At 40.1% G+C, this 23,546-nt stretch overlaps 1 protein-coding gene and 3 non-coding genes across 5 annotated transcripts in view; 1 reads left to right on the top strand and 3 right to left on the bottom strand.

Moving 5' to 3' along the window:
• The window catches only part of LOC130918591 (contactin-associated protein-like 4), a 167,215-nt gene that overhangs the window by 59,195 nt on the left and 84,474 nt on the right, over positions 1-23,546 (top strand). For both annotated transcript variants that reach the window (XM_057840413.1, XM_057840414.1), the window contains 2 exons: positions 9,004-9,197; positions 20,645-20,792. In XM_057840413.1, coding sequence (XP_057696396.1) covers positions 9,004-9,197; positions 20,645-20,792 — 342 coding nt within the window. The remainder of the gene's footprint in view (positions 1-9,003; positions 9,198-20,644; positions 20,793-23,546) is intronic.
• On the bottom strand, positions 10,581-10,651 carry trnag-gcc (transfer RNA glycine (anticodon GCC)). Its single transcript has one exon. It is a non-coding gene; the product is annotated as a tRNA-Gly (tRNA).
• On the bottom strand, positions 10,999-11,069 carry trnag-gcc (transfer RNA glycine (anticodon GCC)). The gene has a single exon. It is a non-coding gene; the product is annotated as a tRNA-Gly (tRNA).
• Positions 12,476-12,546, bottom strand: trnag-gcc (transfer RNA glycine (anticodon GCC)). The gene has a single exon. It is a non-coding gene; the product is annotated as a tRNA-Gly (tRNA).

Here is a 23,546-nt window from a genome sequence, read left to right as displayed (position 1 = left end):
TAAAGGTATTAAGCCCGCTGTTGGAAGTGACGCCCAACAGCAAAGAGGGCCTCGCTGCTTGCGGTAAGCAGAACAATAAACATGGCCATGAACACATTCGCCCAGCGGAGATTTAGGTCAGGGACCCGTGACAAATGGCTATATGAATGCGCTAAGGAGGGCTGTGAGGGTACAGGGAAGAAATTAGACGAGTTGTTGTGTCGTGTAGTCTCTTGTTAAAGTAAGTGGACGTTTTGTTTTGCTTAGTGTTGTTCGAAATGAAGCCGAAAAAATAGGAAGCGCCCCTGTTAACGTTCTGGGAGACAGCCGTTGGCATGGCGCCTGGAGTTGGGCTATCTGATTAGAAAAGAACACTGTGTTCAAAATAAGGAGGGCGGGCCGTCGGTGGCCCCTATTTGCAACATGGGGTCCTCGACGGCATCCGCTGGGTTGTTTGCCAAGATTGATTATAAGGGGAGGCTAGAATTGAAGCTGGGAATTTTCCAGTCCTTGTTTAACATTTTAAGATAAAATTGAGAGCCAAAAAAGGGACAATATGTAAAAAATTCTAAAAAAATCAGTAGATCTGATTAGAAAAGGAACACAGTGTTCAAAATGAGGTGCGCGGGCCGATGGGCGGGAGGCCCCTCTTGCTCTTGTTCAGGCCAAGCAGAGCAAGGAGGGCTGAAGTCCCTGGGTGTTTGGTAAAGTTATAGATTTAAAAAAAAAAAAAAAAAAAAAGCTTTTTCTAACAAGAAGATTTTTACTCACAAAAGAATGTAGAGAAACAAAAGAATATTAAAGTGATGCGTTCAACCACGAACTTACAATTATTAGAATAACAAACATGCAAACCGAACCAGCAAAGAACACCTTAAAATTAGTAACGGGGAATTGATATCATGGCTCGCTTCTAGTATGACGAATAGTTTGAAATGTAATTTTTAGGGGATTCAAGCATGATGAATATGGGGAAAGTGTCACTTTTGGATCACATGTTGATAGAATTGGCTGTCGTGAATTCAGCTGAGATCCAAAGAACAACAGGATAACTTTATTGATTTTAGTTTTGATATAAGAAGACAATTAAAATTGAACTAATTTTTGCTGTTATGAAAATAGAGTAGGAAATAAGTGGCCAACTTTGTCGAGACAGGCCATGACCAAAGTTAATTAACAAATTATCAAATAGGGGGCCACAATAAAACATGTAACAATGCAATATAAGAATTGTAAATATTTGAGCTAATTGACATTCATAACACCCCTTAAAGTAACTAGAACATCTTTGAAAAAAAAAAAAAAAAAAAGCAAATGGTTCTTTCATAACACTTATCACGATTCCAAATTTACATCGGAGATAACGTTCCCAGAATGAGATAAATAGTAAGTCTTATTAGTTTTTATTTTTATCTTAACTTGGATATTTTCTTTTCACTGTTGACACTTGAAGGAAATAATTTCATTTAGTATATTTTCTTTTCCTTTTGCACTTTCGTAAAACTGATTTTGGAGTTATTTTGTAGTTCCGTTTAATTTGGAGTCTATAGAAGCTAATTTAAGTTTGAGATGCCTTGCCTAAAGGGTTAAAGTTTAGGAAAGAGCAAAGTTTTAAAGTGGGTCATCTCAAGCTCAAGTCTCTGGTTGTTTTGGTAAAACAATAGATAAGACAGTCCTTCCCTAGCCACTATTGACTCCCGGAAGAATGCGGAGGGAGAATCTCCTATATGTGTTAATTTTGATATACGGGACAATGTAAAAGTGGATTTAGGTTTTTAAAAAGACTTGAAAATGCCAGATTCCACTAAAATATAATCTTTTGGGTCACCTGCGGATAGAATTGGGCTATCCTTGCAAAAAAGAAATCAAGAAATGAATAAAATAAAATAAAAAAGGGGAATAAGACATTTTCACCAATTTCATGATCTGGGATGAAAAGACAAGACCAATGTAGGTAAATTTTGTGCTTTGAAATTATAGGGGAAATTAGCAACCAATTTTTTAAGAGAAAGACCACAGTAGGAATCGAATTAACAAATTACATAAGAGGGGAGGAATTAAATTTGAGAACGTAAACAAACACGGGCATCGTGCCAAATGCAATTTATTATGCTGGGGAAGTTGCTTATGTTAAAAGTTAAGAATAATACTCGAACGATACAACGATAATGAGACAGAATCTAGAGATGAGTTAATTTAATTTCAGAATACCTTTCCAAGTCTACTGCCTATAAATACAATTTCCCCAGTATAAGACAATTTTTATGTTTTCATTTTGGATTTTTGTTCTTGATCTTTTGATGAATTACTCTCATGTGATATTTTTCCATTCCTTTGGACACCTTTATGGAACAGATTTTTATTTTTAAGGACTTGAATAATATTTAAAAAAAACAAACAAAAAAAAGGAGGAGTGGAGAAAGTGTTGTTTAGTTCCATGTCTGTGCTAACTGTATTTTTCATATTTTTTTAGAATTTTTTCTAAAAATTCTATTCATCTATTTCTATTCTTTTCCATTTTTTATAAAAAGTCAAACTGGTTGACTTGCATTTATTCTATTGATCCTATTCACTGGTTCGTTATTTTGCAATTATTTTCGGGGGACCTAATTGTTTCACAAAAGGGGAGAAAGATATATATTTTGAATGACATAAGGAACAAAGGAAAAGGCATCACTTTCCAAGACATAAATATTTTAATTATTGCTGAGTGGCTTTGTTTGGGATCTGAATTGGACATGAGGGGTTTGTAAACTGGAAATAATAAGACATATAAATGTTTTTGTGTTGATTGTTGCAATGGTAACCATTGAACAGTTTAAACGTGTAGTAGACAACCACACACCGTAGAAATGAATGTACAACTCCCATCCTTTGACAAAATGATTCCTTGTGACTAGGGTTGTTGACGATCAATATTATTAAGCTTATTGATAAAAAAAAAAAAAAAAAAAAAAAAAGGAGTTAGAATCTCAAATGATGGCATTTAGACCACCATAGGGGATAGTTTTTGATTTGGTCTAGATAATTGGGGTATCACACAAGCTGATGTAACTTGGGAATGATAACATGTACTGGGTATTCATAATGCACTTTGAGTAGTAGCTATGAGTGATATAGCCATGCTTACAATTGCAATTGTGGGCATGGCTAGAGGGGGTTAAGTGGGCCAAGATAACACCAACATTATTACTGAAAGTTAATATGGATGCGGACAACTGTAAATTTTTATTGACCTGTACAGTCTGTTCAACTCTAAACATACAGTTCTTAGGCCCAACAAACAGTAAATTATTATAAACATAATACTATTCATAATCTCACTTAGCTTTAATAGCACGACATATTTTAGGAGCACGCAGAGGCCATTACAACGATCTAAAGTTTTCCCGGACCACATTGTTTCCCAAAAGATTTCAAGGTTTAAGGATAATAATCTGCCACATCACATGTTGGAGTTTTGAGACTGGTGCGGTTGGGACGTTTCAGGTGGTAAGGTTACAAATAGGCCCAGTTATGATAAGTAAGTATGACAAATTGTCTATTCTTAAGTTTATCCTTATTTCTGTTTATCGATCCCCTGAAACACCAGATGTGTATGTTGACAGGATGGGAGGACATTCGCCCTGAACGCTAGCAGGGCTGGAACTGGGTGTGACAAGCGGAGCCATCGCACCGGCACACGGACCACCGGTTGCGCGGGTGGGAGAAGGGATCGCCAATGGTTGGAGGATCAAAGGTTTGATTCCAGACCCCACCTATTCCCTCAGGGCTGTGACCGCGGTACCGCACGAGCCGTGAGCTGGTGGCTGTGTGAGAACAGGTGCTCACAAAATAATGGTTCATCGCCAAGGGACAGCCGTCACGACTGTCCCCACGGTTTTATACTCACCCCAGCTGACGATGCTGTGTTTCGTCGGGGTGAATGTTTTCCGGTCTTTTTGAATTTGAGAAAGTATTTAAATGTTAGAGAGATTACCGTGCCTCAGACGTCTCGACAAGCATTAGGAAAAAACTAAAACATGTGAGTACGTGGCATATTTTAAGTACACCACATAGTCCCAGATGTATTTGATTAAGATTCTTTACTTTTATTATTTTATTTTCACTTTCTAATGATTAACTTTCCTGTAGGTACCGCATTATATTTTAGACACCTTAAGCTCATTGTTTGTGTTCTACACAAAGGCAAAGTCGTTCTATGCTTTAATTAGGGAGTGTTTTAAAATATGTTGGAGGCTCTGTATTCTTTTGAGTTGAACAGATTACAGCTACACTAGGATCCACTAGGGTGGGGGGCAACCATGACGGATCCGGACTGGGAGAAAATAAACAAATTCCCATACGACCCATGTCCTAGGAAGCGACAATTGATTATGGAAATAAATAGGTTTAGCGTCATGGTCCCTGTCGCTATAGTGCTCTCGTTTATTTGTTCTTTGTAATATTATTTTTCGCTAAAAGGTTTGGATTTTCTTTCCTTTTTCCCTTTTATTGATTTCACATGCGGATGTTGCTGTTAGAAATGTGGTGTGGAAAGGTGCCCCTGGCGTTGTTGGTAAGTGGTGGGAATACACATTGTTTATGTAGTGGGGTTTATTTTTTCCGTCACATTTTTTCGATCTTTTGCAGTCACATTTGGGTTTTGTAATTCCTCGACACATGTCATATCACTGGATTGTTTTACATCTCCACAATCACCATAGATTCATTTTCGTTCTTGGGATTTTTGTTCAAAGACTACTATTTTTTCGTTAGGTTCTAAATCATAGTACTCGGTAGATTTGTGCCATTTTTAAGTCCCAGTTTTATTCTTTAGCCTTTAGCCATATTTGTCATTTGGGGTGGAGAATATAACTTTTATTATTTTTATATACTTTTGATTAGGATATTTATTCATTTTTTGGTCAATGGGGCGGAATAAAGTTTTTCTTTAATTGGGGTGGAATAAAGTTTGCCTACAGGCGTCTGTGTCCATCATTTTCAACAACTGGTAAGGGGTGAAGACGTTTATTTCGAGTTTCGAGTTCATGGTGTCCAAGTTTTTCTGTATGGCAACATTCCGCTTTTGTACAGTACCGCTTTTTCACCATTCTCTAGTCAATGGGGGAATGTTTTTGCTGTGTTATGTTTTTAGATGTAGTAGTTTGTCAGTGCTGTTCTTTTTCTTCATTTAAAAGCTGTTCTGAGATGTTTGACACACTGTTGCATTCGTTTTTCTTCAGGGCTGTGCACAGTTCCCTCTTACTACAGGTGGTGGTTGACCCTAACGTTACGGAAGTGAAAAGAGGGGCACTTAAATTTTCATTTACTGGACCAAAATTTAACTCAGTACGGTTCTCACTTTTCCTGATTTAAAGGTTGTTATTCAATGGACCAAATTTAGCTTAGTGTGTCTCTCATTTTTCTTAACTAAAGATTAACTTTATTTTTATTTATTTTAATTTAATTTAATTTAATTTAACTGAATGTATATCTCATTTTTCCTAGCGACAGGAATAACTTGATGGGTAGCCCGTCTATTTGATCATGAAAAATCGGTCTCAATGCACCTGTACAAAGAGGGCACTGTGAGCTGATGCCTATAGCCACGGGACCGAAGACAACCAAGGATTAACCCTTTGAGGCGGTATCATATTGTTTTAAAGAGTACTTAACAGGAGTCCTGAGGGGGACAAATTTCGCACATCCCTGTTTAAACTGTTCATCAATTGCTACATTTCTTCCACCACTTGACAAAGCTAAGTTCTAAGGCCACATCCATGTTTTTTCGATCCCCTGTCGGGGCTCGAGAGGGGGAATGAAGGGGAAACGATATCGTCATCGCACACACCATATAACTGTTTGCATTAGTCTAACACATATATAGTCTAACACATACATATGGTACAGGTTTTCGTAGGCACCGTCTAACTGTTTGCATTAGGCTAACACACGTAATATAATTAATCAGGAAATGTGTATCATTTTCATATTTACGGTAGGACTACACTACTAATATAAAATAAATAGCACACCATAGTTTAATGAGAAGAAATAGAGATACACAATGCCGTCTTATCACAAGAGTGACGCACATACTCGGGGAATCTGCTCTCAGCAAACTCCAAGGACAAAGCGCTTTGTCCTAAAACAAGCACCACCAGCCCGGACAGCAAAGTTGATAGCGGGCGTCCCAATCCGCGCACGAACCTAAACCGCCCAAAACCGGCCACAGCGGGGGCGGCCCCAAAGCAACGCCCAGAAACGCCTTCGACGAGACCCGCGTCAGCAAAGACTTCAAAAAGACTGGACACTGAGATAAGACAGATTTCTTCTGCTCGGAAACATGTAGCCTTGTTTTGGATCCAGAATTGTCCCTCCGTCGTCTGTTTTTGCCTTGTTTTTTACCATTGTCGACGAATAAATTGTCAACCTGTTTTCGGCGAGTGTTCTTCAAGCTTTTGAAACATGGAGTCAGTGTGCAAAGGGTTAACACAGGAACGCGCGGAGTTTAGCTTCCTCCTGGCCTGGCTCCGCTCGGGGGCGTCGAGTGGCGGAGCACATTTCCGTTCTGTTGCCGGCCTCCCCGTGCGGTTTGGGCTGGGAGGACTAAATTCCTTCACTTTATTCCGAAAGGACGTTTGACAACTGCCGTCTGACATGCGCAGATTAATCAAAACAAAGCGTCACGTTGCAAAACATGGAGATCGATCGTCAGATCAGTTGCTGTTTTAACTTTTCGAGTGGAAACAAAACTTCAGAATGACACGCCGTTCATTTAAAAAGTTGTGTGGGTGCGCTGTGCGTGTGCTTGGAAGCCATGTTGCAAGTGACGTTACTTACGTCACCAAGTGACGTCACCACGTCAGTACGGAGCATGCGCAGAAAGAACGCAACCAGACACCATTCCGCTTCCCTGTTTACATGATATAATTTTACTTCTAATCGGTTTGGGAAAAGGAATATTCCACCCCTGTGAAACGGAATGAAATTCCATTCGGTTTGGGCCTGTTCATTCCGAATGAGGTGTTTATATGGAACACATTTATTCGGTTTGAACAAATATTCCGATTGTAATTGGAATATTTGGCTCCATGTAAACGTGGCATATGTCTGATGATCACATGTCAGTATGTCAGCCAATTGAACGGATAAATGAGTCCAGGCGTTTTGCTTTGCTGGTGCATCCGCACATTGACGTTGCTGCATGCATCTGCACATTGACGTGACTCGTCATCGTCAGACTCAGATAACTGCAGCAGCTGGGGAAACCTCCATGCCGTCCATGGAATAAAATAAATAATCAATATCGCTGGAAAGGGATTACGCTACACAAGCACTTTATTATGCTTGCTGTTAACACTTGTGTATGTAAATCTGATGTTGGTAGATTGTTTTCTTCTTGGAGATGAAATGCATGTGTGGCAGCTTTGTATTTTTATATTTTTTTACATAGTGTTTTTACAGTTGCCGTCATGTTTTCGGAATCAAAGCACCATATACAGGAACAGCGTTCCGGCCCTGAATCTTATACCGGAACTGCGTTCTGGTCCTGAATCTCATACCGGAACTGCGTTCCTGACCGTTCTGGCCCACTTTCACCCCTGGTCTTAGTCTTTTGGACGAAAGTACTTATTAGTCTTAGTCATATTTTCGTCATCTCAAAATGTGTTTGTCTTAGTCTAGTTTTTGTTGGCAGAAACTCAAGACTAATTTTGTCTATTTTTAGTCGACGTTTACTAAAAATGTTGTCGTCTGTAAAATATAAAAATTTGACTCCAAAAATAAGGGTTCCCAACTTTTTCTTATTAGCATTTACAGATGAGCACATATTGTCGCATCAACAAGGACAACGCTATGCTAACGCTACGAGTTATATTTAGTGTGTGATGATCACTCAGCACAGACCTTTAAAGGCTACAGCAACATTGCATATTCTCTCTGGTATAGATAACGAAACAAATTTTACCGTGTGTGTCTCAAAACAAGTAATGGGGAGACTGGAGAGGACACTAGCACGTCACATGAGCGACACAACCAGACACTGCTATGATGCAGGCTAACTAAACATAAAATGTCACACATTGTGAACATGTGACGGAAACTATGGCGCATTTTCGTCTTGTCAGACAAAAACTGGCATTAGTTTCGTTATGTTTTACTCTCCCAAAACACGTTTTTAGCTTGTTATCGTCTTGTCATCATCATGAAAAAATTGTTCGTTGACGAAATGTTTTCATTATAGTCATCGTTGATGAAAACAACGCTGCAGTACACTATATCAATATACGTACAAACTATTTATACAGTACTAACATAACATATTAACATAACATAATACAATATTGACATGTAAACACTAAAAGGTCATGAAAAATGAGATTCACTGACTCAAGGAGCCATCTACCTTAAATATTCAATACAATCTGCATCGTATCTGTATGGGCAATACTGGTCTTTGCAGTCACTTGGAACAGAGGGATGCCAAAATATATAGCATCGTATACCATTATTTTCCATGCTGTCAGTGTGGATGTTCCGCCTCCACCGGAGAGGTTTGCTTCCTGAAGGAGAGAGCATGAAAGAGGCGGATGCTGCGATGTTGTTGTTGCGAATGTTGATGACACGTAATTTATCGTGCCTTGAAAATCATAATTGTTGGCCATTTCATACGATATATCAGATGAAAAGTCAATATAATAACAATCATAACATGCCAAGGTGAGTTAGAGTATAATAACCGCTGCAAAAAAATAGAATAAAAGTAACATTAAATGTGCCGTAGCTCTGTCCTCCAAATTTATGTTTTAATGATGGGTGAATTAATATTTAATACATGTACCGGATGACTAGAGAATTGGACGTCTTAATGTTAACACTGGCCTACAAGGCAGTTATATTTAATTTCTATGAAGTATGCCAGAGGGAAAGTACAAATTTTTCCAATCAAGTTACCTGGCTGTGTGAATAGTGCCTTGTCAAACTACCTTCTTTCCTGTTACTCTCAGTCTTGTATAAAGTGACACATTTTTGTTGTCGCAGGTGCTGGAGGGTGGTCTCCTCTCATCTCGGACAGATACCAGTGGCTTGAGGTGGACCTAGGGAGCAGAACACGGATCACTGGTGTTGCCACTCAGGGACGTTATGGTAGCTCCGACTGGTTAACGGCCTACCTGTTGATGTTCAGCGATACAGGCCACAATTGGAGACAACATCGTCAAAAAGACAGTTTTGGGGTAATTAGAGCTCCATTGTGTGGTTTTGGTTTTAATTTTACTTCACCGAGATGCAGTTTGAATTTTAACCTTTTGATCACCTTTCATTGGCAATGTTTTTGTATTGTAACTAGTTACGCAAATTTTTTCCATGCATATTTTTTTTTACAACGTTTCAAAGTGCATGCATGGGCTATTTTATATAATAATTACCTTAAATCCTTGACCAAATCCCTCTTGAGACACTGTTCCCTGCTTATATGCAGGAAACTTTCATCCTTTTTCCACCTAAAGCCAGCGTTTGAAGGGAGTGTGTTTGAGTTTATCATAGTGAAAGCCAAACGCTCTGCCTGGGTCGGACCCCAACAGGAAGGCCTGGTGCAATGTTTATGGGAGGTGTATTGTCAACTGATTGTGAAGTCTATGGCTCAACAATGGCCAGCTTTCTTCAACTTTCTTTGCATGCATGCAGCCGAATAAACTTCAAAACTTTTCAAATTGATACTGCATTGGCTGGGAATCCAACCCAGGCCTCTCACATGGCAAGTTAGAATTCTACCACTGAAATACCACTGCCCGCATGTCAGCTTCGTAAATGTGTGTAAATCTAAAATGTTTCATCAAAAATGCAAGAGTGAAAGCTTGTCAAAATAGTAACCCTTGTCACAGTATTCTGGAAGATCACTGCAATTTAACCTCAATCAGATACTGGATTGGCTGGGAATCAACCCAGCCGAATAAACTTCAAAACTTTTCAAATTGATACTGCATTGGCTGGGAATCAGACCCAGGCCTCTCACATGGCAAGTTAGAATTCTACCACTGAACTGCCAATGCCCTCATGTCAGTCAGATAACATGTGTAAATCTGAAACGTTTCATTAATAATGAAAGAGTGAGAGCTTGTAAAAACGGTGAACCTTGTCATGGGATTCCAGAATATCACTGCATTTTAAAATCCAACTTCACCTAAAAACTACTCAATTAGAAACTGCATTTGCTGGGAGTCAGACCCAGGCCTCTCGCACGGCAAGCAAGAATTCTACCACTGAACTATCAATGCCCACATTTCTACCATGTAACATGTGTAAATCTAAAACATTTGATCAAAAATGCAAGCGTGAAAGTTTGTCAAAATAGTGAAACTTGTCACAGTATTCCAGAAGATCACTGTAATTTAACCTCAATCACATAGGCTGGAAATCGAACCCAGGCCTCTCGCATGGCAAGTAAGAATTCTACCACTAAACGACCAATGCCCACATGTCAGCTACATAAAATGTGTAAATCTGAAACGTTTCATTGAAAATGAAAGCGTGAAAGTATAGTGAACCTTGTCATGGGATTCCAGAATATCACTGAATTTTAACAACAACCTTAACCTCAAAATTACTCAACCAGATACTGCATTGGCTGGGAATCAGACCCAGGCCTCTCGCATGGCAAGCGAAAACTCTACCACTAAACTACCAATGCCCGCATGTCAGCTACATAACAAGTGTAATTCTGAAACGTTTCATTAAAAATGAAAGAGCGAAAGCTTGTCAAAATAGGGAACCTTGTCATGGGATTCCAGAATATCACTGCATTTTAAGATCCAGTTTCACCTAAAAACTCCTCAATTAGATACTGCATTGGCTGGGAATCAGACCCAGGCCACGAGCATGGCAAGTAAGAATCCTACGACTGAACTACCAATGGCCACATGTCAGCTACGTAACATGTGTAAATCTGAAAAGTTTCATAAAAAATGCAAGAGTCAAAGTAGTGAACCTTGTCACAGTATTCCAGAAGATCACTGCAATTTAACCTCAATCACATACTGCATTGGCTGGGAATCGGACCCAGGCCTCTCGCATGGCAAGCGAGAATTCTACCACTGAACTACCAATGCTCACATGTCTGCTGTGTAGCATGTGCAAATCTAAAATGTTTCATCAAAAATGAAAGAGTAAAAGTTTTTTAAAATAGTGAAACTGCTTACCTTACATGTCTGTAAGGTAACATGTGTAAATGTTAAATGTTTCAGCAAAAATGAAACCGTGAAATCTTGTTAAAATAGAAAACCTGTTCATGGGACTCAAGGATATCACTGCATTTTAACAAAAAACTTAACCTCTAATCTACTCAATCAGATACTGCATTGGCTGGGAATCAGACCCAGGCCTCACGCAGGGCAAGCAAGCATTCAACCACTGAACTACCAATGCCCTCATGTCAGTCAGGTAACATGTGTAAATCTGAAACGTTTCATTAATAATGAAAGAGTGAGAGCTTGTAAAAACAGTGAAACTTGTCATGGGAGTCCAGAATATCACTGCATTTTATTATCCAACTTCACCTAAATACTACTCAATTAAATACTGCGTTGGCTGGGAGTTGGACCCAGGCCTCTCACATGGCAAGCAAGAATTCTAACACTGAACTACTAATGTCCACATGTCAGTTGTGTATCATGTGTAAATCTAAAATGTTTCATCAAAAATGCAAGAGTGAAAGTTTGTATAAAATAAGGAACCTTGTCAAAGTATTCCAGAAGATTACTGCAATTTAACCTCAGTCACATACTGCATTGGCTGGAAATCGGACCCAGACCTATCGCATGGCAAGTGAGAATTCTACCACTGAACTACCAATGCCCACATATCTTTAAGGTAACGTGTAAATGTTAAATGTTTCATCAAAAATGAAACCGTGAAATCTTGTAAAATAGTAAAACTGTTCATGGGATTTAAGAATATCACTGCATTTTAACATAAAACTTAACCTCTAATCTACTCAATCAGATACTGCATTGGCCTGGGAATCAGACCCAGGCCTCTCGCAGGGCAAGCAAGCATTCAACCAGTGAACTACCAATGCCCTCATGTCAGTCAGGTAACATGTGTAAATCTGAAACATTTCATTAATAACGAAAGTGAGAGCTTGTAAAAACAGTGAACCTTGTCATGGGATTCCAGAATAACACTGCATTTTAAAAATCAACTCAAAACTATTCAATCACATACTGCATTGGCTGGGAATCGGACACTGGCCTCTCCTATGGCAAGCGAAGACTCTACCACTGAACTACCAATGCCCACATGTCAGTCATGTAACATGTGTAAATCTGAAACTTTCCATTAAAAAAAGAATGCGAGAAAGCTTGTCAAAATGGTGAACCTTGTAATGGGATTCCAGAATATCACTGCATTTTAGAATGAGTGAAAGCTTGTCAAAATGGTGAACCTTGTCATGGGATTTCAGAATATCACTGCATTTTAACATCCAACTTAACTTCAAAAATACTCAACCAGATACTGCATTGGCTGGGAATCGGACCCAGGCCTCTCGCATGGCAAGCGAGAATTCTACCACTGAACTACCAATGCCCTCATGTCAATCTGGTAACATGTGTAAATCTGAAACGTTTCATTAATAATGAAAGAGTGAAAGCTTGTCAAAATAGTGAACCTTGTCACAGTATTCCAGAAAACCACTGCAATTTAACCTCAATCACAAACTGCATTGGCTAGGAATCGGACCCAGGCCTCTCGCATGGCAAGCGAGAAGTCTACCGCTGAATTACCAATGCCCACATGAGAGTCAGGTAACATGTGTAAATCTGAAACGTTTCATCAAGAATAAAAGAGTGAACCTTGCAACAGTATTCCACATTATCACTGTATTTTAACATCCAACTTCACCTCAAAACTACTCAATCAGATACTACATTGGCTGGGAATCGGACCCAGGCCCCCCGTATGGCGAGCGAGAATTCGACCACTGAACTACCAACTTCCACATGCCACTTTGGTAACATTTGGAAAGCTCAAACGTTTCATCAAAAATAAAAAAGGGAACCTTGTCATGGGATTCCAGAACATCACTGCATTTTAACATCCAACTTAACCTCAAAATTACTCAATCAGATACTGCATTCGCTGGGAATCGGACCCAGGCCTCTCGCATAGCAAGTGAGAATTCTACCACTGAACTACCATTGCCCACATGTCAATTAGGTAGCATGTGTAAATGTTAACCATTTCATCAAAAAATAAAGAGTGAACTCTTTTCAAAATCGTTAACCTTTTCATGGGATTCCAGAAAATCAATGCATTTTAACATCCAACTAAACCTCAAAACTACACATTAGATACCGTATTGCCTGGGAATCAGACCCAGGCCTCTCGCATGGCAAGAGAGATTTCTACCTCTGAACTACCAATGCCCACATGTCTGTTAAGTCACGTGTGTAAATCTGAAAACTTTCATCAGAAAATAAAAGAGTGAACGGTATTCCAGAATATCACTGCATTTTAACCTCAAAACTACTCAATCAGGTACTGCATTGGCAAAGAGAGGTGATGATTTTTCCACCTCAGCGTCCCCTGAGTGCTGAGTGTTCACTTCTCAGTCACGGGTTCCTCCGTATCCTTGTGGCAAGACAAGATGTCTCGCCATTTGTTCTGGACTTTCCGCAAGAACTGATTTCTGGATCTGGTGGTTTAGACGTGGGCTTGTAGATGTCTTGCCTATCACCTAGTTGTTAGTGTCCATCTTGCTCAGTCAGCTGCATGACGCGCGCGTTGGGCTTCTGTGGTCAGAAGGCGTCCTGTATCTTTCTGTCTTTCTCTGCCTATTGTCTTGGTGCTGCAAGTTCTAATCATTCCAAGTCCAACTGTTCATAATATCAAATATTTTTTGTTTGTTTTTCTTAAACTATGATGTAAATGCTATTTAATTATATTGGGTGTGTAAGAGTAATACAAACAGCGAAATAGTAAATACGAGAAAAGATGTGATTCCCTGACTGATTATATGAAGTGTGTTCAAGTAATACAGACAGTCAAACAGTAAATACGAGAAAAGATACTATTCCCTTCAATATAAAACTTATTTTTCAACATTGGATCAAAATTGAAAATATTTTAGTTTAGAATATCATCACTTTACAACATGAGATCAAATGCATCAAAATGCAAAACTGTCAAAATTAAAAATGTATTCCCTGAGAACAATTTATCTTCTCGTGGAAAGACATGCAGTATTGTGTCAGTGCTTCACCATTTGTGTCTGATTCTTCCTTATGCTGCTCCTCCTGTTCCCACCCTTGACTTGTCTTACTGAAGGCTTGTTAGAGGGCACTCGTCTTTCCGAAAAGGCTGAGGAAAAACTAAAAGAGATGCTACTCAGAGCTATTTGGTGAACTTAATGCTCCACTGACCAGACAGATAAGCACTTCAGAATGCTGAAGACGGCGCTAGGAAGACAATTACACACGACCAGATAAGCCAATTTCAGTCACTGAGCAGCACATCAATTGTACTCATATCAAAGACTCATCTTCTCAAAAGGAGAAAGGCAGAAACAAAGGTCATTCACTTGAATAATTGTATGACATATAACCATAATTCTTCCCACTATGGAACACACGCTAGGTCTTTTTTTTTTAAATGTCAACCAGTTTTGCAGTTGAAGTATTTGTGATTTTAGTGCTCATTACCAAGAATAGAGTTAGGGTTGGAGAGTCATGCTTGACTAGGGCGTCAATGAGCATTCGATAGTTCTGCGGCAAGGGAACGCGTTGCTCTGTAATTCACCGCCAAGCCACTACAGGGCTGTGGCGTTGTGTTTGTACGGTTTTGGGGGACTTGTCGACTTCCTCTAGTTTTCTTCCGGTTACACAACAATGCTAACGGAGAAAAAAAAAAAAACAATCCCAACAGAGATGGAACGCTTGAATGTGCATCTTCAGCTCATCAACATTGAACAACAAATGTTGATCATACAAATGTTGAGGCGCAGAAGACGGTTCGGAGGTGGTCTGTCCGACTGTTGATGCCGCACGGAGACTTCTAGCCTCGGGTTGAAGCCAGCAGCTGTGGCAGCTAGCTTCAAACTGGCGTCGAGCACTGTGTCCAGCGTCTTGTCCGAGGTCTGCAAAGCATTGTGGACAGCCCTCCAGCCCGATTTTTTGCCGTGTCCCACAACCAGCCATTGGGAAGCCATAGCAGATTTCTGGTGGCTATGGGACTTCCCAAACTGCGTTGGAAGCCTTGATTGTAAACACGTTATCATAAAAGCACCAAGGCACTCTCATTCAGTGATGATGTATCAAGTATTTGAACTGTCTGTTGTTGAAAATTAAACATCAAATCAACTCTTTTGACACCAAATCTGTGCTTTATTCTTCATATACTTGATGTGTGAAATGTAAATAAGTCACAGAATCACAGCAAACATAAGCACATAATAAAAGATGAAGTGCACCAACCAAAAATACGACATAAAGTGATAAAAAGCTGGTAGTTTTTGGCCGACTGTGTCACCGCTTCGGGTGGCCATTCGCTTCCGAGCACACACATACTTGTCTCGGTGGTTCTTCCATTTTTTTTTTATGCAGTGGCTGACCTTGCCATTTGGCAAACTTTATAATGTCTTGACGAGACATTGTGGAAGTTGTCGTACTTGATCTTCGAGAATACTCCCGTCGGCTTGGTCCATTTTTGCGTGTAGCAAAACAATGTTTGAAAATGGCGGTGATTTCGCTCTGAACCAGAAACAACATTCTGAATGGACCAATCACAGTCCATTTGCGCCACGTCACCACGTGTTGACGTCGCACAAGTCAAGATTTTGTTGAGGTGCACGGCAGGCTACGCCGGAAGGTCGTAAATCGGTTCTGCCTTGATGGCACAGGTCTGCCGCAGAAGCATAATTCGGCCTTTAATTAAACTCATAGGAGAGAGGTTTATCAGCATTATTACACTTGTGGTCTCGATACACAGGATGTGACGTTGCTCGCCTTCAATTCTTTTTCTATGGAACTAGTGTGAAGAGGCAAAAATGGCCTACCCTCTTGCGGCCAAGTGACACGCGACAATAGTGCACATTGAATTTCACGCTCCTTCACACACACACGTGCACACACGCAACGGTTTTGTTGAATGACAAATCACCTGAAAAAACACTGGGCAGCCCGGATATCATGTCCATACTCCACAATTTTGCATTATGGACGAGCACATCATTTTAGTCGTGTGCATATTCTTTATAATTCTTGGCAAGTTTAGAAGGATATGAATAAATAAACAGCAACAAGTGAACTTGTTGGCACTCAGGTAAATTTTCTTTCATTTTGCAATCCTTCGAGCATTTTCTCAAATGTGTTTACTGATGTAGGGCTACCCGACTGGATTGCTAAAATGAGTATTTGTAATATTTTATTCCACACGAAAAATAATATGAAATAAGGCATATAAGGTCTTCACTGGGAAGTTATTGCCAATCACAGACAAGCGATGACACACAGGCAGAGCATGATGTGTGGGTTTAAGCTCAATGGCAATTACTTTTGCATTTCGCCGTTGCTCGTCGCCTCTCGTCTGCCAAGCCCATCAGGCTATATTTACACTTTGAAAGTCTGAGTCTGGGGACTCCAGTTATATGGTGGCACCAGAGGTGGGTAGTAACCAGTGCTTAATTTGTAAATCGTAAAATGCCAGAACGCAAAGTACATATGACAGGGCAGAGTTGACGAGACAGACATAGGTCCTGGAACATACGCAGAAAATGGTGCTGAAAACAGCAAATGCCCACTTGCCATGCTGTGGGACTTACAATCCTCAATTTCAGATAATATCCATGATATACGTACATGATATCATAACAATTTACTATTTTTTAGGCTATACTCTGCACAGCACGGGCAATTGCCCACATAACCACAGGTGGGCAGGTGGGACTTACAGTACACAGTAAGCAATTAGTTTCTCAACAGGTCTAACTTGTAAAACATAACAAAAAAGTCAGAGATTACCAGTGTTGTTAATAACGGCGTTACAATATAACAGCGTTACTAACGGCGTTATTTTTTTCAGTAATGAGCAATCTAATTAATTACTTTTCTCATCTTGGCAACGCCGTTACCGTTACTGAGGCGGGAAACGCGTGCGTTACTATGCGTTACTAAGTTGGTTGAATAAAAAAAGTCTGAGAGAGACGGACTCACGGAGACGAGAGAGCAGAGCAGAAGTGGGGAGGACGCCGTTGCAAACGCGATGCTAGGTGGCTCCAATCGGTCTTTGTCAGTCACGTGCCCAAACTAGCGGACACGCCTCCATGCACCATTTTGAGTGTACCACGGATGTAAACAAACCAGAACAGGAGTAGCTCCGACGCCGCATTACTGCTTCCATCTTCATCGCTGGATATAAAATAAACTCCCTCGTTTACCTGAGTGAAGCCATAGCCTACAAACTATGCCCACATGATACGGTAGATATCACATATTATAGAACTAGATGCAAATGACAGACACGGCTGCATTGGCATTGCGTTAGTAAACAGCCGCCATCTTAAAGCAGTAGACCTCGCAGGAAGGCTCTGATGTAGAGATCCTTCCTCGCGAACCTAAGTAACTTTTATTTTTAATGTTATTTCAAAATGCTCCTAAATCGGCAAAATCGTGACTTAAATCTATCTTTAAATGATGAAACAGTTTTAAAACTTACACATGTTGATTGTTGAAAGTTGACAGAAGGGAACTAATGCGATAACTGGAGCAATTTTAACAACTTTAACGGTTGATTCACAACTTAAAATGACTTCCACACATAGCAAAGGTTACTATCTAGTTATCGCAAGACCCTTGTGTCTAGTTAAGTGGAGGGTAAAGAATTGGGCTAGGGCCAATTGTCCCCAAAACCCTTTAAACTTCACATTGTGTGACCTTTTTTTTTTTTTTTTTTTTTTTTTTTTTTTTTTTTTTTGAGAAAAAAAAAACATGAAAATTATCACTAGTTACTTTGTTAAGTAACTAATTACTCTTACATTCAGGTAACTGAGTTACTAACGCAATTACTTTTTGGGACAAGTAATTTGTAACTGTAATTAATTACTTTTTTAAAGTAAAATTAACAACACTGGAGATTACAATACATAACACAAACCCATTTTTTTTTGCGAGTTTCAAACCCCCCCCATCTTCTCTGGCCCCAAAGTTCCCACTGCCTTACAAATTGTGCAGCCCAAACCCGAATTTCCCTTAAGAATACTGGCCTGTTGTTCCGACTGTTGGTTGTCCACCTGGCTGACTGCTGGCGCTGTAGCTGGCCCCCACTCTGGGTGGCACTGAACCTGACCAGCTGCTGCCATGGTAGCAACCCCCAGCCCCGGCTTAGCTGTCTGTCTGTGAACCTGCCCAGCTGCTGCAGCGCTAACCTTATTCTGCACCAGGTCCTGCCCGTTAGCATGATCGCTGCAGCTTCCCAGTTGTTGCTTTTTTGATTTGTATTTACATCTTCCTTCTTTTTGAAAAAAGAGAGTAAATGCAACTGTCTTTTTGGCATGTTGAACTACCCTTTGATCCTGGCTGCTTGCTCCCGAGATGCCACAAATTTCCAAAGGTTTTTTTTTTTTTTTTTTTTTTTTTTTTTTTTTTTAATGTCAAGGGCATAATTTGTTGGTACGGCTTTTCAGTGCATCAACAAATCTCTGACTTTTTCAAATGACATTAAATTTTTATAAACAACTTTGTTACCAGCATCACAACGGGGCCACTGTCCTGTTTCAATGTGACCAGCATTGCCAATTTGGTGTAGAAGAAGAAGTGGGTGAGCGTAAGGAGGAGAGAGAGGGAGCGAAAAGGAGAGTTGAGTTGCGCTGGAGCATGGTGTTGACTGGTTGATTGTACCCCGCTAATTTTTGTTTAGTTAATAGAAGTCTCCATGCAACAGCCATCCGAGGCGTCTCTGTGTTTTTATGCACTACACCACCTCCCCGAAGGAAGAACCGGACGTAGGAGCAATGACGAACAAGCCACGGAAATCGCTGGTCCACATATTATTAATATTTTCTATACACGAGAGGTGCCAGATCTGCTCAAATAAGTCCCAGGACACAGAAAGGCCAAAATCAAGAGGTGCCGGATCTTGCTCCGGCCGGACCCGGCACAAATTAACCCCTGGTAGTAACGCGTTGCGTTTACTCAGTTACATTTATTTGAGTAACTTTTTGAGAAAAAATGTACTGCTTAGAGTATTTTTACCAGGCAATACTTTTGCCTTTTACTTGAGTAGATTTGTGAAGAAACACTACTCCATTACTTAGGGCTACATTAGAGTTGTTACATTTTTTATACTTTATACTACATATTAACTTTATTATTGCCAGATATGCCGGCAGTGGCCGTCTCAGTTTCACAAATGAGAAGTTGAAACAACCACATGACTCCGTTATACCAATCAGAGTTAACAATGTTTTTTCTCCACGAGAGGGCACTCATGCGCTTTAGACGGGTGATGTTTCATATTGTTGTTCTGGTGTGAATTCAATTTTTGTGTCATCAATTAGGCCTTATATGGTCATGTAATCGGTTATAACACAGAATAATAATTACAGTTCATATCGATGAAGAAAAAGAATAGCACGATTTAAAAAATAAATCAAATATTGTAAGCAGTTACTCACAATGTTACTGATTGAGAATTGAGTATTCTTTTCAACTAATACTTTTTTTCTTGTACTTGAGTAAATTTTTGGATGACTACTTTAACTTTTGGTTGACTACTTTTACTTTTCTAGTGATGTAATTTAGAAGTAACGCTACTCTTACTTGAGTAAATCTTTTATCTACTCTACCCACCTCTGGTTGGCACCAATTTGAGTATTTGAGACTTGGGTTCCTACAATTTATGAGAGACTCAACTCGACTTTGACTTGGTGTTCATGAAACTTAACCTAAATTGGAAATTTGATTACTGTAAATTCCGCACTATAGAGCACATCTGATTATAAGCCTCACGGTCATGTAACAACCATAAAATACATTACTGATATACAGTATCTACACATCAAAAACGTAAAAAAAAAACTAAATTGTTTTGCGTACACAAAAGCTGAAACCCCACGGCAGCTCGTCATAGCTCATTCATGTCATACTTCCACACTTAAGATGTCGGGTGTAGTTGGCGGAGATTGAGATGCACTCCTTAAAAGGGCCCGATATGGCTCATGAGATATACATTCTCCCTTTACGTAAATCCTATACTTGATATAAAATAATAGCATAGTACATTTAAATGACCTGCAGAACAGCAATTAAATTTTTTCAGGTAAAGTGGCAAGTTTTTTTTTTTAATTTTTTTTTTTTAATTATTAATGAAAAGAAGCTTCTCAACTTTATCACGCAGACAAGTTTCTCCGCTCTTTGAGAAAATAAGCTGCAGCACTGTCTCTCGCTGGTGAGGCTGCTTCTTTATTTCACATCCTAGTAATGCTCTTTATAACGCAGATCAAGTGGAGTCGCGATGAAATACACAGATTCTGAATAGACCTCAGTGAAGCATGTGCTGATGGACTGACTCCAATAGTTTTGCTTTCATTGTTTTCCCTCCATAGTCTGTCAACTTAATTGCGCTGAAATATGACGAGTGTTTGTCATAAGTAGAGATGTTTTTATAATCTTTATTATCTTACGTTTCGTAGGCTCTTCCAGGCAACAGCAATGCTGACACGGTGGTCCAGTACAAACTTGAAGAGATGGTGGTCACTCGCTTTCTCCGCCTCATCCCTCTGGCCTGGAACCCAAATGGAAGGATTGGACTTCGACTTGAAATATATGGATGTCACTATGGTAAATTTTATTGTTTTTTTCCGAATTAAAGTAAATTAAACTAATCACCAAAAACAACAACAAAAAACATTACCTGTACATACTGTAGATATAAGCTGCAAGGTCTTGAACTAAGGCACTTACAGACAGAATTTTTTTTTTCAACAATACAGTGGGGCAAATAAGTATTTAGTCAACCACCAATTTTGCAAGTTCTCCTACTTGAAAGATTGGAGAGGCCTGTAATTGTCAACACGGGTAAACCTCAACCATGAGAGACCGAATGTGGAAAAAAAACCCAGAAGATCATATTGTTTGATTTTTAAAGAATTTATTTCCAAATTAGAGTGGAAAATAAGTATTTGGTCACCTACAAACAAGCAAGATTTCTGGCTGTCAAAGAGGTCTAACTTCTTCTAACGAGGTCTAACGAGGGTCCACTCGTTACCTGTATTAATGGCACCTGTTTTAACTCATTATCGGTATAAAAGACATCTGTCCACAATCTCAATCAGTCACACACCAAACTCCACTATGGCCAAGACTAAAGAACTGTCGAAGGACACCAGAGACAAAATTGTAGACCTGCACCAGGCTGGGAAGACTGAATCTGCAATAGGTAAAACGCTTGGTGTAAAGAAATTAACTGTGCGAGCAATTATTAGAAAATGGAAGACATACAAGACTACTGATAATCTCCCTCGATCTGGGGCTCCATGCAAGATCTCACCCCGTGGTGTCAAAATGATAACAAGAACGGTGAGCAAAAATCCCAGAACCACACCTAGGGACCTAGTGAGTGACCTACAGAGAGCTGGGACCACAGTAACAAAGGCTACTATCAGTAACACAATGCGCCACCAGGGACTCAAATCATGCACTGCCAGATGTGTCCCCCTGCTGAACAAAGTACACGTCCAGGCCCGTCTGCGGTTCGCTAGAGAGCATTTGGATGATCCAGAACAGGACTGGGAGAATGTGTTATGGTCAGATGAAACCAAAATAGAACTTTATGGTAGAAACACAGGTTCTCGTGTTTGGAGGAGAAAGAATACTGAATTGCATCCGAAGAACACCATACCCACTGTGAAGCATGGGGGTGGAAACATCATGCTTTGGGGCTGTTTTTCTCCAAAGGGACCAGGACAACTGATCTGTGTAAAGGAATAAATGAATGGGGCCATGTATCGAGAGATTTTGAGTGAAAATCTCCTTCCATTAGCAAGGGCATTGAAGATGAGACATGGCTGGGTCTTTCAGCATGACAATGATCCCAAACACACAGCCAGGGTAACAAAGGAGTGGCTTCGTAAGAAGCATTTCAAAGTCTTTGAGTGACCTAGCCAGTCTCCAGATCTCAACCCTATAGAAAATCTGTGGAGGGAGTTGAAGGTCCGTGTTGCCCAGCTACAGCCCCAAAACATCACTGCTCTAGAGGAGATCTGCATGGAGGAATGGGCCAAAATACCAGCAACAGTGTGTGAAAAGCTTGTGAAGAGTTACAGAAAACGTTTGACCTCCGTTATTGTCAACAAAGGGCACATAACAAAGTATTGAGATGATCTTTTGGTATCTCCCAAGAGGTTTTATTATCTCTTTAATAATTACACCAGAACTTTATGGATTACTTATCCTGCTAACGGGAAAGATTTTTACATGGTTATATGATTATGTATTCAGTCATGATTATATAGGAAATTTTATTTTGTTGCTTCATCAAACAATCTTTTATTCAGAAAAAGCACGGCTCAAATGATCCCCTATGATGATATCATTTAATGGACCGCCTGGATGTGGGTCACCTGGGCGCTCTTCTGCAGCCAGGCCTGAAAATAGGGCACGATGGGAGTACCTGGTGGCCAGGCGGTCGCTATGGGTACGGCTTGAAGAAGCAATTTGGATTCCCCTTTCCATAGGCACCTCTCCTCACCTATAGTGGGGCTAAACAAGCTGTATTGCAGCTGAAGGCAAGGCGCTTGGAGGGCTGATCCACAGCTACAGAAGCTGGTTCTTAGCAAAGGAGCCTGAGCTGGTGTCGGACTCACCTCAACACCGATGCATTTTAGGCTCTGGTACCAGTCCTCACAAGAGGGGTTGGACTTTATTCCACTCTGGATTTGCCCATGCTGGAGTGCTCTCCTTCTCCCCGACTTCTCTGCATTGAGAGGAGTCAGATGATGTGTCTCTGACATCTGGTTTGGATGGATGTGCGGCTCTGTGTTAAGCTGTTTTAGGCACATTGCATTATGACGGCCTTGGGACGACCCAGGACATGCTGGGAAGACTCCTGTCTCCTGGCTGGCCTGAGAACACCTATCCCTTGAAGCACTGGATGAAGTCATCAAGAAGGAATTTTAGAGTTCTGTGATTAATACCTTGTGACCTGACTGTGTATAAAGTGGAAGAAGATGGATGGATGGATGGATGGATGGATGGATGGATGGATGGATGGATGGATGGATGGATGGATGGATGGATGGATGGTTGTTGCTTCATCATGTGAAGACAGATGGTTGTTCTTACTGATTGCCAACTAGTTTAGTCTTTTCAACACTTTAGAGGTGTTGGAAAGTAATCATTATTGATAATGATGACTATCAGCAAATCTTCAGGTACTGTGATTTTTGGGAACATTTTGTAAGATCTAATGGATGCTTCTTTTTACAAATATCTAGTGTGTTTCAGAAGTCATTTGTTTGTTTGTTTGTTTGTTTTTTGTCTCAAAGCCCTTTGAGACACCCTTGTTGTGATTTAGCGGTATACAAATAAAATTGA

Source organism: Corythoichthys intestinalis, chromosome 7 (genome assembly GCF_030265065.1).
Source record: "Corythoichthys intestinalis isolate RoL2023-P3 chromosome 7, ASM3026506v1, whole genome shotgun sequence".
In the NCBI taxonomy this organism is placed as follows: domain Eukaryota; kingdom Metazoa; phylum Chordata; class Actinopteri; order Syngnathiformes; family Syngnathidae; genus Corythoichthys; species Corythoichthys intestinalis.
Note: the sequence above shows the minus strand (reverse complement) of the source record. Positions and strands in the feature narration are given on the sequence as shown.